This window comes from Eschrichtius robustus, chromosome 1, assembly GCF_028021215.1.
Source record: "Eschrichtius robustus isolate mEscRob2 chromosome 1, mEscRob2.pri, whole genome shotgun sequence".
NCBI classification, from domain to species: Eukaryota; Metazoa; Chordata; class Mammalia; order Artiodactyla; family Eschrichtiidae; genus Eschrichtius; species Eschrichtius robustus.
Window position 1 is genome coordinate 36,913,376 of NC_090824.1, and position 14,461 is coordinate 36,927,836.

At 55.4% G+C, this 14,461-nt stretch overlaps 1 protein-coding gene across 2 annotated transcripts in view; it reads left to right on the forward strand.

Annotated features, from left to right (window-relative positions):
• The window catches only part of SPTB (spectrin beta, erythrocytic), a 64,858-nt gene that overhangs the window by 48,528 nt on the left and 1,869 nt on the right, over positions 1–14,461 (forward strand). The window contains exons 27-32 of one of the 2 annotated variants that reach the window (XM_068565420.1): positions 246–384; positions 863–947; positions 1,762–1,958; positions 2,272–2,321; positions 2,819–2,897; positions 12,546–12,808. In XM_068565420.1, the coding sequence (XP_068421521.1) occupies positions 246–384; positions 863–947; positions 1,762–1,958; positions 2,272–2,321; positions 2,819–2,897; positions 12,546–12,808 (813 nt within the window). Of the gene's footprint in view, positions 1–245; positions 385–862; positions 948–1,761; positions 1,959–2,271; positions 2,322–2,818; positions 2,924–12,545; positions 12,809–14,461 lie in introns of those variants that run through there. The other variant, XM_068565500.1, reaches the window with a different exon arrangement.

Consider the following 14,461-nt stretch of genomic DNA (forward strand, 5'->3'; position numbering starts at 1 on the left):
ACCCGGGCTTTTTTTGTGGTCACTCCACCCCCGTCCGTGTCCTGACCACTGACCAAGGGAGGACACTAGGGCATCAGTGTTCCTGCTGGGGCTGGGCAGCTGGCAGAGGGCTTCCTGGCTGTCCAGAGAGAGAGGAGAGAGTCAGACTCCCAGGCAGGTAGGGGCCCCCCTCTGATCGGGACTTGGTGTCAGATGGGCCAGAGTCACCCAGAGTTTCCTTTTTCACCAAACGCCCGCCCCCGCAGGGACGTCTCCTCGGTGGAACTGCTCATGAAGTATCACAAGGGCATTCTGGCGGAGATGGAAACCCGAAGCAAGAACTTCAGTGCCTGCCTGGAGCTGGGCGAGTCCCTGCTGCAGCGGCAACACCAAGCCTCGGATGAGGTGTGAGGGGAAGGCGGGACAGAGACGGGCCCTCTCCTGTCCTCGCCTCCGCTCCTGCTGGGCCAGACAGCTTCCTGGGAGGGAACCCGTGGGCCGTGGTTTCTCTGAGGAGGCTTAGCTTTCTTTCACCCTGGGGAGGGCTGGGGCTGTGTGTAGGTCCGGGGATTATAGCTCCACCAAACCTATTCGAGGAACTGGCCGCTTCTCTGTAGGGAGAGTGGGCTCATAACCCACCTAACCCTCGCATGTGTGTGTGCTTTTGTCTTGGTGACACCCACTTCCTGGGTGAGGCCCGTGGTAACCTCAGAGAGGTTAAGTAATTTATCCAAGGCTGCACAGCTGGAAAGTGGCAGGGCCAAGACTTGAAGCCAGGTCGGTGTGACAAAGCCCAGCAGGCTGTGCAGGGCCCCTCCGCACACCACCTCAGACAGGGGGAAGGGTTACCAAAGCCTGAGCGGTCTTCCCTTCCTCCCCACAGATCAGGGAGAAACTGCAGCAGGTGGTGTCCAGGAGGAAGGAGATGAAGGAGAAGTGGAAGGCCCGCCAGGAGCAGCTCCACATGTGTGAGTGCAGCCTGGGAGCCAGGGAACCTGGAGGGGGGAGGGGGGTGGGGCGGGGCAGGGGGAGGGGCCAGGGAGGGTGATGTCACAACACAGTGGATTTTCCCCCCCTGCTGGAGAAGAGCCTCCACAGCACCACTCATCAGCAAAGTTCAGGGCCAAGGGCCTTGGGGGAGAAGACCCAGCAGACACGCTGCTGGAAGCCTGCCTCTGACCAGCCAGCACTTGCCCCCTGTCCACCCTCTGCCCCACCTGTCCCCCGCCTCCTGCTTGGCCGGTGTCCCCATAGAGCTGTGGCCTCTCCAGGGGTCAGGGTAAGGCTCTAGCGCATCCCAAAGGTTTGATCTGAGGTGTGTGGGGCACAGAAAGAGCTCTGTTCTCCGCAGCTGGAAACAGGAGAGGTAGGGAAATTCCACCACCCAGGTAGGAGCCGCAAGCCACAAAGACCTGGACTCTCCCGTGGCTGCTTGTGCACGACTGTGTGAGTGAGACAGCCAGGGGCCGGGAAGGGAACACTCAGGGCAGAAGACTGTTCTCAAAGGGCGATGTCGAAACCATTTTGTTTTAGAGTTTGTTCTAATTAATGTGTTTTTCAAATATCGCTATCGGTGGAGATGAGGTAGGGGGCCCAGCACGGGGATGGAACAGCCTCGGGCAGCAGGTCACCACTGAGCAGGGTGTCCACGCGGTTCAGGGACGCCTATGTGGGCCTCGGCCTGCCCGCCAGCTCCGCGTCTGTCTGTGAGGGGCCCCGGGGTCCCGGCAGGATCGGACCGCTGGGTGCTGACAGACCCCCGGGCCGTGTTGTCTGTGGCAGGGCTGGAAGTGTGCCAGTTCTCTCGGGACGCCTCGGTGGCTGAAGCGTGGCTGATCGCCCAGGAGCCCTACCTGGCCAGCCGGGACTTTGGACACACGGTGGACAGTGTGGAAAAGCTCATCAAGAGGCATGAGGCTTTTGAGAAATCCACGGCAGGCTGGGCAGAGCGCTTCGCCGCCCTGGAGAAGCCCACCACGGTGAGCCGGGAGGCTCGGGGAGGTGGGCAGCTGCGCCTTGGGGGTTCCTCAAGTCAAGAAGTCTTCGGCGGTTACTGGGGACCTGCGGACAGTGTAAAGGCTGGGCAAGGCGGGAGAGTGGGAAGGAAATAGGAGTGGGAGAAAGTACTGACTTTTGAACCCGAAAGACAAAAGGGGCTAATTCCAACAGGAACAAACACCAGGTGTGTCGGGTATAGGGAGCCTCTTTCGAGGAAGGATGTCTGAGAGCAGGCTCCCTCCCCTCTGTGGCTGCTCTGACCTGACACCCACCCCCGGCCTTTGCCTCCCCTAGCTTGAGCTCAAAGAACACCAGACCCCGGAGAGAACTGAGGAGGAGACTGGGTGAGTGCGGGGACGACTTGGCTGGAGCCCTCTGCTGAGAAGGGTGGAGGAGGGTCCTTCTAATCAGAAACTGCCCCCTGATGCCTTGACAATCCACACCTGACCTTTCACACCTGGGCCACTAGTCAGAGAACTACAGAGTGCCTGGAGCTTAAAGACAGAGAAGAGCTTTCATTCCCCCCCAATCCTGGGTGGCCTGAAGGCCTCGTGCAGGAAGAAAATGGGTGGAGGGCAGTGGCTGCTGCACCATTGCCCCCCTGCTCTGGGAACCAGCTGAACACGTGTCCCAGAGGCCGTGCTGCACGGAGCCATGGCATTTCTGAAGCATCTGCCTAACCTTTCAGGCTGAGGCAGATTGAGCAGCTCCTTGCTAAGTGTCTGCCAGGCTGCTGACTTGGCTTGTGTTCCCTGGGGACGGGGTGGGAAGCCAGGCCTTGGAGGTAGTCTCTGGCCTCTGAGAGGTGTTTGTTTCTAAAGCGGGACTGTGTCTTCCATAGGCCTCAAGAGGAGGAAGGCGAGACAGCAGGGGAGGCTCCCCGAGGTCCCCACCGAGCAGCCACCGAGAGAACATCCCCGGTCAGTTCCCTGTCCCATTTGTCTAGTTCCTGGGAGTCGTTGCTGCCAGAGCCCCCTCATCCCGACTAGGCTCAGCTGGGGCAGGAGGCCAGGATGGGCACACACTGCCCCTACCCACCAGACTCCTTCAATCAGTCTTCCTTGTTTACTTAGCTTTTCTTAATTCCTAGAATAATTCCCCTTCTCCCTTCAACCAAGAAGAAGCTGACATGCCAGCCCACTGACATGACCCTCTTAGTTTGGTTTTATCTGGTCTAATAAATTTTATTATATAAATACATTACCATCTACATCAGGGGAAGCACTTTATACAGGCAGGAATAATTCCTTTTTATACACTGTCCTTTTACCCATTTTCCCTCTAACACCATCCTTAACTCTACCCTCTACACCCACACACACACACAAATATACTCACAAATGGACCATTTGGTCTTCCTGCCCCGGCCATGGCATTTGGGGCAGTGAAGTGGCCATACCCACCCTCTAGCAGATTCCTTCCTCCTAAGCAGAGCCCCTCCCCCTTTGCACCTTCCTGGCCTGATGCTTGTGGGTCAGTGAGTTGGAGATAGAGCTGGCTCTGAGGCAAGAACAGACTTGATGGAGCCCTTCAGGAGTGAGGGAGAGCCCCAGGGCTTCTGGGTCACAGGCCTCCAACTTGTAGAAAAAGAGGATGCGTGGGGGAGGTGAGGGAGGGACGCAAACACTCCCGCTGCCAGAGGCTTGGACAGATGGCTTCAGGACCTGGCCTGGAATAGATCCTTTAGCTAAAAGGACCCAGGAGGTCTATGCAGGAAGTCTGGGAGGCTGTGATCCGGGTTTTGGGGAAATGTCCTGGGAGCAGTTGACTGAGAAGAAAGCAAGAATCCAGCATGTGCCTTGCATGGCTTTGCCACTGCATGTCCACCACCTCTCCAGGTGCCCAGGTAAGCTTGCCTGAACCTTTAGGAGTTCTTGGTGAAAATTTCTGGTACACCAGCCACCCCAGAAAAATGCACAACACTGAGCATTTCCTGCTGTGCAGAATCCGTGTCAGGTCTAGATTTCAGCCCTTCCCACCCTTCTGAGACACACACACACACACACACACACACACACACACACACACACACACTCTGAGCTCCCTCTGACACCTCCAGCCGGCCAGAGGTGTCCTGAGCTGCACCAGCCCGTCATGTCCAGCAGAGGGCACTCCTGGGCTCCCGCTGGAGGGTCTCTCCCAGGACTTCCCTCTGAAGATCCCATCGGCACACGTGGGAGTCTCTGGTGGACTTCGCCCCGGCCCCCTTTTCTCAGGGACTGCCCCCACTGGAAGGAGAGAGAACTCTGGGGGCTGGCATGGACTGTGGACACTGGGGCTGGGACTGTTCCTGCCACCTGCGCTTCAGCTGTGCGTCCCTGTGTGTCTGCGTGCGGTGGTGGCCCGGGTCCACGGGTTCCTTTGTGCCCACCTGCGTGATCCATCCACTGTCTGTGTCGTGTACGTCTGTGCAGCGTAATTACATGTGCATCAGAGCCGCCTCCATCCACTGCCTGAATGTCGCTGGATTTGGGGGGGAGTATAACCTGCTTGGACCTGAGCGTCTCTGGAAGGAGGGAGTGAGCCCACGTTTGAGACCCTTCCCAGAGAGCCAGCCACCCCACCAGATGGGGAAACTGGCCTGTGCCCGGTACCAGGAAGAAACCAGATGGCGAATCAAATGAACACCAGGCCTGAGGCCTCATGGAAACAGATTTCCTGCTGCTTCTCCTTTCCGAGCCCTTTGTTGAGTTTTCATGAGGATCCATGGGACTCCGAGGGAGGGTGGGATACCCCATTGGTCTTTGATATGAGAAGAGAGGAGAATGGGTCACATGCAGGGTTCAAAACCTTTCCAGAAACCTCAGGCCTCTCCCAGGAAGGCGGCTGTCCGCTGAGCCTTCTCTCTGGGGTAGGCCTGGGTCCAGTGGCTCTCCTGCTGTCCCACGTGTGGTCTGGTGTCGGTGCCCTATTGGATAGATCCGTGTGCTGTGGCTTCACGTGAAACCCATCACTAGTGCATGCTGGCTTCCTGCATGGGAGTGGACCAGGCACCTGAATCCCTGTGTAGACTGCTGCACAGCACACGGTGGCCACCCTGCCAGCCCCGCCTGGCCCTCCCCTTCCCGGGTGTGTGCACGCACACACGTATGCACACACAGGGACTGGAGTACCGTTCCACGCATTCAGCTTTTCTTCAAGCACATCCATTGCCTCTATCACCTCTTACCTTTCCACATTAGAGCATGGTCTAATAAAAACAAAAAGAAAAAAAAAAACCAATCCATTATATGGGTAAGTGTGTAAGAGTGCATGAGGCCAAGCAGAAGAAACAAGCTTTCACAAATGGCAAAATTCCTGGAGTGGAAGTCAGGACATTGGGTTCTTAATTGTAGAAACTTCATGCATGATTTTAGGCAAACCCCCTAATCCTCCTGGGTCTCCCTGCCCTCATAAAACTCTGTGGGATTACAGAAAGTCCAGAACATTCCTGTATGTGAACAATGTACCTAAATGGAGGGTTGGGAGAGACGGGTTTCCCCACTTTTGTCTCATTCTCAACTCTGAGGAACCTGGTTCTGTGGTCAGGTGCCAGCTGGTGTGAGGCTGGAGGTGAGAAAGAGATGGCAAGGGGCCAGGGTGTTTCCTTTGGGGAAGAGAGGAAGGCAGGGCTGGACCTCTGCTCCTGCCAAGGCCAGTGCCCCGAAGGTGGTCCCGGGGTCCCAGGCTGGGGCCGGGCAGCGGGCTGAGCCCTCCCCCTTCCTCTCACCCCGCCACCCTCCACCTTATGTGTCCCCCCCTTCATCCTGGGTGCGGCTCTGGGGAGGGCTTCACGGTCCTGCTAAGAGTCCTCATCTTCTAGGCTCTGAGTGCCCCAGAATCCTCGGTGTAACATTTGCGATGAGATGCTGATTGCTGAGATGCTGAGGTTGATTTCCTGGAGAAAATGGTATTGCGGAGGATCTGAGTCAACCCAGGCTTATGGGCCCCCAGCCAACGGCTGCGGAACCTCTTCTGTGCACTGTGCCTGTTTCCTGGCCGCGGGTGGGAAGCAGGCCCTGCTCTAGGAACTCTCCCAACGGGGCTGCTGTGACGACGAGAGGGATACCCCTGAGAGGGATTGGTGCTGCGAGGGGCTGTGACAACAAGCAAGAGTCTGCCTTCGGGGTTCCCTGTTTGGGGCAGTCGTGCCCCATCTGCCTCCAAGCCTCAAGGCTACATTCCTCTGTGGTGCAGGGATTCTGGGGTGAGGCCGCTCGGGGGAGCAGATGTCTGGGTGCCTGTCAGTCATTATCAGGCCTTCATCAGGTTGTCAGGGAAAACTCTCTTACCCAACAGCAGCTCACAGACGTCACTCTTCCCGTGACCTTCCAAGACTGCCTGCAGCTGGCTTCCCCGAGAGGACTGGGCATTTCCTTAGGAATGCACAGGAGGAGTCCAGACTCCAGGTCCCTTGCCTCTCCCTTCCAGCGTCTTAGAGGTTGACGTGGCTTCAGGGAAATAACCGGCACTTGAGAACGTGAGGGATGGTGCCCCAGGCTGAGCAGGCACTGGGTTGCAGCAGGTCACCTTTTTTTTTTTTTTTTTTTTTCAGGTCACCTTTTAGCCAGTGGCTGGCTGGCTCCAGCTGCTGTCACTCCCTTGGCAACTCCCCACAGCAGCAGCCTGCCCAGCAGGCAGCCTAGGGCTCTAATCAGCGGCCCGGAGGCCTGGCTCTGACGTTCTTGGAGGGAAGGGATGTGGGTGTGGAGGCAGCAGCTGTGTTTCTTCTTGCCTGAGCGAGCTTTCCCCATCCTCCCTCCCCTCCCCCTGTGAGGCTGAACTGAGCTGCTGATTCAGGCGTTTTACAGTGAAGGCAAATGGTGTGTTTGTCCATAATGAGCAGGCCCAGCCTGGAAAGAACGTCAGTTTTCCCGTGAACCTGGGCGTGTCTGTCTCCCCAGGATGCCTGAATCAGCGTGGCAGGGCTGTGTCTGCCTACAGTCTGGCACCGCACCCTGGTACTCCAGGCTCCGTGGAGAAGCTGGCTCTAGGCTCTTTGTGGACATCTGTCCGCCGCTCGGTGCGCCCAGCTCTCTGTGCTATGGTCGGACGTGATCTTCCTGGCCCCGCTGCTCAAAGGCAACTCCTAAGTTCATCTTCCAATCTGTGTTTTAGAGCATCCCCGATACTGATGAACCCAGGATGGGACTCAGTTAACATCGTAGGCATCTCAGAAATGATGCTTGAAGCTGCCAGCTTGACTGTTGGTGTCAGATCTGGATGGGGCAGTCAGTGTCTTTTGAGTCTTTCTGAGTGGCTGGCTCAGAGTCACCAAGGCATCAAGCAGCTGCCAGCTCCTCCAGGGCAGGGACCCGAAGAGCCCACACTGGTGGTGGGAATGGCAAAGACAGCTCCTGAGGAAGAGTCGTTCTCTCCCCCGGGATGGCCGTGGACCAGGTCTCCCCTCCCTGTCCAAGGGGACCCTGCACACTCCCCTCTCCTTTCCTCCTCACCTTATGTGGTGGACTTCTGCTCTGTGTCCCCTCCTGTTGTCTTCCCTGCTTCCCAGTGGTCATCTCAGACAGACAGATGGCCCCTGGGACACAGTGCTGAGCCCCTCTGCTGCCCATCCCACTCCTCATGAGAGCCCCTCACCATCCCTGCCACCAACCCAGTGGACCCCTCACTGCTCCAGCCTCAGCTCCTCCCATGCTCTTTCCTCTGTTCAGCAACAACGTCTCTGTTCTCCCTTTAGGCATTTGTCTCTGTTCATCCTAAGTTCCCATCTCTTCATCTCTTTGGCTGCTCTCAACTCAACCAACCATCTCTTCTTCTTCTCTTGCAAACAACTGTCTTCTGAACAACCTTCTCAACCTGTCTGCTGACAGCCTTCTCACCCAGAGGATGAGAGCCCGGACCTCAGACACCGGGGGAGGGAAAAAGTTCTCGGCTGCAGAAGTGGCCAGCTTCCCCCACCCCACCATCTCACAGGGCTATTTGGTTGTCTAAGGTATTCAACAATAGATCTTGTCTGGCCTCAAGCCCCTCTTCTGGCCCTTTCCAAGGTGGCCGTGACATGATCACACTGCCTCAGCCAATCAGCCACGTGTCTTACATAAGCCAGACTCATTCCCCTTTAGACCATGAGCCCCATCGGATAGGCTCTTTTCTCTGGAGCAATAGTACCACCGTCTTCTCTTGCAGCAGGATTTAGCAGGAAGAGCACAGGGTTTGGGACCAGACAGATTTGCATCTTCAGACTTCCACTCACTAGCTGTGTGACTGTGGGCAAGTTACTCATTTTCGCTGACCCTCAGTTTCCCTCATCTGTAAAATAGGGGTAGTGATACTTGCCTTGCAGAAAGGATGTGAGGATAGAAAAAGAGAATATAGGTAGAACACCTAGTAGGTGATTGTGTTCATTTTTCCCTTCATTTTTTTCTCACTGCAGTCCTTCATCTCTTAAGAGAAACATCCTCCGTATGAATTCTAACATCCATTGCCAACACCCTCCCAAACCAATCTTCCTGGAGTGCCCCTAGAGTGCCCACACTCTAGGCTCAGTCCTTGCTGTGAGGTAGGCAGGTAAGACCATTGCATGGCTAAAGTCAAACAACAGTCTCTGGGGTGCATCCTCTTGCCCTCGTTCTCACTTATCGGCATTTCCTTTAGAGAGAAGCTCACTTGTGTTTCCTTGTTTGTTGATGTGTCTGGGTTCACTGAGCATCTTTTAGAACCTCTCAAAGACCCTGTGGTCGCACCCCTGGTTATTTTTCTCCCTGGAGCTGGAGTTAGTTGTCTGTGTGCTGTCCCCCTGCGCCACCTGCTGGCTTGGCCTGGAAATACACCTTCAACACCTTTAGTCCAGGTAAGAAATGTACCCATCCTGCCCCTCTTCCCTTCATCTTCTTGAACCTCCTTTGGGGAAGAGACATCTGCCTGCTTCCCCCCACCCAAGTCAGTTTCCTAACAAGGCAGGACCCTAAAAAGTCAAGCTTACAAGACTCTGCAAAGACTCTGATGTGGCCATCCCCTGCCCATCAGGGGCTCAGGCCTCTCAGTTTGACTACAATCCTGTGAGATCTTAAAAGGCTCTCCTGTCTGTGCCCTTTCCTCCCCTGATGTTCCTCCCAGCATCCAATGCTGCCCGTCCCCTACCCTCCTCTGACACTGTGATCCCAGCAGCCAGCGCACACACCTACCTCAGATGTGTCCCACCCACACACCTGTCACCCAGACCCTCACATCAGAGAACAGAAGCTCCATGCTTATTCCAGGCCCCCATCCCTGGGCCATTCTCCCTCCTTCTGTTTCGCCCACTTATGGTCTAAACTCTCCAGCAGCCCCAACCTGACGCCCAGAGTTTCTTCCAAGTAGCTGGATCCTCTTTTTTTCAGAGTGTCCCCCAGCTCCTCTGAGTGATTGCTCTAGGCTGGGTTACCCCTCAGCAGTGTAGGTGTAATCTCTGCATCTTCCTGATGACACAAGGGCTAAAGCAGCTGGCCTTCTGCCTTATATCACGGAGGATAGAAGGGAGTCTTGGATCATCTTAGCTATCCAGGGCCTTTTGGCAGAACCTATCTGTCCCTACAGCCAACGAGTAGCCAGCAGCCCCTCCTGGTGCTCTGCTGTCCACAGATCCCTCCCTCTGCCTGTCAGGCAAGGCAGAATCTCTATCAGAGCATGGTATGGTTCCAGGGGCAGCAGGAGAACTGCCCCTCAACCCCCAGCTCTCTTAGAAGATGGTGCAAAGCATATTTACCCCTGGGGCCTATAAAAGGAGGGCCCTTCTGCCCAAACCATGCCCCCATCTTTCTCCTGTGTGTCCCCTCCCCTAACCCAGGAGGGAGAGAAGCCCTGCCAGCCCTGGGCCTGGGAGGAGCGGCTGCCACCAGACCCCTCCACCTCCCACCCTCATTCTCGACTCCTTCTCCTCAGGCCTTGGCCTTCAGGGTAGAGGTGAGAGGGTGTGTTTTAAATTGTCTCCACATGAACAGTCAAGAGAACAGAAGAAATCTTTGCATACATTGGAAAACCCCCATTTCCCAAAGCCCACCCATGACCTGGCCATTTAACTTTCGATCACACTGGCCATGGCCTCTGACAGGCCCTGCCAGGGAACATGGGTCAGGCATCCATTAGGAAGAAACAGAAGAAAGGTGAGATTAAATTGGGGGGCAGTCCTGGAAAAGTCACCTCTATTTTCAGAGGAGAGTTCCCGAAAGGAAGGAGCATGGAAATGAAAAGTATAGGAAGAAAATATGGACACACAGGGCTCTAGTAAAACCAGTCCCAGGAGGGAAGAGGCTGGGTGAGAGGGGTGAACATGGTTGTGAGGGTCTGCTGGGCTTTCCTCCCAGCATCTGCCACGCATCTTCCCTGAGCCCCCCAGAGCAGGTGTGGGGAGGGCCTGGCCCATCACCAGGAGGAGCAGCACAGCCAGCTGGAAAGATAGAGGATGAAAGGCTTCACTACCTCCCCAACAGTTATGCCTAAGTCAGAGGGCTGGCCTGACTGGGTCCATAGAAGGAGCCCAAACGCAGGCTCCCAGATCCAACCCTGCCACTCCTGCCCTTCCTCCCTGCTGGAGGAGGATCCAGGCAGGGCTTTAGAGCCTTCAGATCCTTGTGGTCAATTCTGGGTCATTGCTGACACTCAAAGATATAAATACTGCAAGATGCATAAAGATGGGCATGGCCCAGCCACAACTCTCAAGGGACTCTAAGACAGGAGAAGATAAGAGCCCTAAAGATGTGGTAAAAACTCAGGCCTGTCCAATTCTGGAGTGCATGCTCTTGATTGCTTCTGGTATCTATTAGCTGTGTGACCTTGGGTAAGTCACTTAACCTCTCTGAGCACAGGTTTTCTCATAGATTGAAGGTGTTAGACTAGGGTAGTGTTTTCAAACTTTTCCAGCCATATTATCCTTTCTTTAAATGAGATCTTAGGGAACCCCAACCTGTTTATTGACCAGCCCTAATTTGATGGGATACAGCCATGACCAGCTTTACCTTTCTTCCAACCACTGCCTTCAGACATCTCCGTTGAGCCTCCGCTTCCCATTCCTTAGTGCCAGCTCAGGCAGACCTTGGTCACTTTTAGCTGTTAAAAAGTCTAACCAGTCTGTTTCAGTTTGAAGCTTCAATCTGATGTCCAGTATGGTGCCCAGATCCTCTCATTCTCCATTTCTCTATTTTGGCTTTGACCCAAGGTCTGAAGGGCCCACAATGGGGAGCACAGGGTCTGCTGTTTCCTGGCTCCTCCCCAACACTCTCCTGGGTCTCCATCTTCAATTGGGACAGGGAGTAGAAAAGGGGGCAGTGTCTCTTTACCACCTGGGTTGGCTCTGGTCCTCTTGGGCTGTCAACACCCTTGGTCCTTCAGGTGTCCAGATACCACCTGCTTGGGGGCCTACAAGACCCTTCCCACCTGGTGCTGTAAGGTCTCCAGCAGTCAGGCCTTTGAGACAGGGTTCTGGCCAGATGTCTCAAGCTAGGGTGGACTTCCTTGGTGCTGGGCACGTAGAAGACCCACCCATTCTTGCCCCAGCCGGCATTCTTGCGCTGTACTCGGAGGCTGGCTGCCCCTTGCTGCCGCAATCTGTCCTGCCCTCTCTCCTGCTGCAGTGGCACAAAGGCGGATCAGCAAGGCCTCTGCGTAAGGAGGTACCCAGCTGGGGAATAAGAGGTCTGCTTCCCCTTCTCATGGGCACCTGACATACCAGCACGTGGCTCCACTGGAAGCCCCTCACTTGGCTTGGGCAGGGGCTGGGAGGATCCTGCCCTCCATGGGGAGGAGCAGGGAGGTAAAAGCCGACGACTTTCCCTGGAGCAGTGACTCCTTAGGTGGTGATTCTCTACCCCTGCAGCACATTCGAAAGCATGAAAAGCTGATTAAGAAATTCCAGTGTGCTGACCCCACTCCAGGCTAGTTAACTCAGCATCCTGAGGATGGGTCCCGGCATCCTTTGTTAAAGCTCCCGAGGTGATTGTAAAAGGCAGCCAGGGTTAGGAACCACTGCCCTACTCCAACAAATCCCCACCAAATGACGGGGGCAGGACCTGGGGAGCAGGTCACGGTCCTGCACAATGACCTGGGAAGGTCTGGGTCTCGCTTTAGAAGGTGGTGGGGGAGGCTTAGGGCCTGGTGCCCTTAGCTTTGGGGTTTTAGACACAAGTGGAAGGTAACAGAAGGGTTCCCATACAATATCCTACCACAAATGTTCTTCTATCCTGTCTTAGCAGCAGAAACCTTTCTTCATTTGAAGTCTTGCCAGAGCCCACGCATGACTCAGTAGGAGCTGGAGTATCTGTCTGAAGCAGGGGTGGGCCCTGGAGCCGGGCAGCGAGCAGCGTTGGAAACCCCCGGATGAGCCCCTTCAGCTCACTCTAAGAACCTCTGCCCCTATGTTAGATTGGCGAGGGGGAGAGTGGGGAATGGAGCCAGAGACACGGGCACAGTCTAGGGAAGCAGGCCAGGTGGAAACCCACAGCAGGCTGAGGGAGGACCAGGGTGGGCCAGGAAGGGCACAGGAGAGAGGAACCAGACTCAGGTGGGGCCTGCTGACCTCCCAGTTCTGCCGAGAGTAGCCACCCCTGGCTCTGAACCCCCAGCAAGGTGTGCTCCTCCCATATGCCCCTGAGCAGGGGGAAGAAGAGAGGCAGTGGCCCCAGGACCTGCAGCCGCCACTGCCGCCAGGGCCGCACAAGGAAGGGCAGGAGGAGAAATCCAGCACAGATGAGAGGCCCACCACAGAGCCCCTCTTTAAGGCCCTGGACACGCCTCTGAGCGAGGGTGATGAGCCTACAACGCTGCCGGCCCAGGTGGACCACGGGCACAGCGTGCAGATGGAGGGCTACTTGGGCCGCAAGCACGACCTGGAGGGGCCCAACAAGAAGGCGTCCAACAGGTGTGTGGGGGAGGGCCGCGGGGTAGGAGGGGTGGGCAGCTCCCAGGGACTTCAACAGAGCAACATGGGTATGCTTGTGGGCGAGGGTGCCCTCTGCCTCTAGTCTGAGAGCTCCTGGGCATCCTCGGGGACAGCCCGGGGGCTGCTTGGCATGATGGGAAAAGCCTGTCTTCCGTTGTGGTCCTATGACCTTGTACTAGTTACTCAGCCTCTCACTTGTAAAATGGGGATGACGGGGGCAGCCTGCCTCTTCAGTGCAGATGCCATGCCTGGCGCAGAGCAGGAACTCGGTGAACACTAGCTGTTATTATCCCAGGGCGGGATAACAGGTAGGCCTTGGCACTAACAACACGTCCTTGACCAAGTCCCACTTTTTACCCAATCTGGGCCCCAGTTTCCCCAGCTATAAAATAAGAGAGGAGGGCTTCCCTGGTGGCACAGTGGTTGAGAATCTGCCTGCCAGTGCAGGGGACATGGGTTCGAGCCCTGGTCTGGGAAGATCCCACATGCCGCGGAGCAACTAGGCCCGTGAGCCACAATTACTGAGCCTGCGCGTCTGGAGCCTGTGCTCCGCAACAAGAGAGGCCGTGATAGTGAGAGGCCCGCGCACCATGATGAAGAGTGGTCCCCGCTTGCCGCAACTAGAGAAAGCCCTCGCACAGAAACGAAGACCCAACACAGCCAAAAATAAATAAATAAATAAATAATTTTTTAAAAAAATAGAAGAAAATGCAAAAAAAAAAACAAACAATAAAATAAAATAAAATAAAATAGGAGAGGAGAAAGAGTTGCTATGGTCCCTCCTAGCAACCATATGACCCTGAGGAATTCATTCAGAGGCTGTGTCGTTTCCTGACCCTGAGGCAGTCATGTCCTTGGGTGTGGTCTACCCAGGGATGCCTAGACCCAAAGTCTCTGGAGGCTCCTGCCTTCAGGTAGCAGTCCAGGGTCCCCGAGAAACAGGGCAGCATCAAGAGGTTGAAGCCAGCCACATTCCCAGGGCCAACTGGCAGCATACAGAGAGAGCCTGGCCTGGGGGACACGCCAAAGTTAATTCAAATTCCAAAAATGAATTGGGGGCCCCAGCCAACCTGAAGAGGTTTATTGCTTATATGGAGAGTCTGCAGGGAAAGGGAAACTAGCATTTATAAAGTACCTACTGTGTGCCAGGCATTATGTTAGGACTGATAATAGCTTCTCAAACCTCCTATGATATTGAGGTTTCCATTTTCCAGATGGGGAAACAGTCTGAGAGAGGTTAAATCATTTGTCCATTTACTCCAAGACCAGCTCCTCCTTTGCAACTGCCTTACTTGGGCTACAAGCTCAGAGAAGGTGGTGAGGGCCAGAGGAAAGATCCCTGAGCTGGTGTCAGAAATCTGGGCTTTGTAGAATGGCTCTGCAGCCAGCTTTGTACAGGTCAGGTTCTCTCTATGACCTTCCAGTCCTTCCTCCCTACGTGCCCTGCTAGTTCTCCACTTTTCTGCCCTCAAAAGGGAGGGAGGAGGAAAGGAGGAAGAGGAGGAAGAAAAGCTTAATGTTTCTCAGTACTCATTACTGTGAAAGGGCAACATGTTCCCCATTTGTCAGGGAAGGAGCTCAGGTGAGCCCACACATGAGCCCATGAGCCTGATGTTCTCACCAAACATTTCA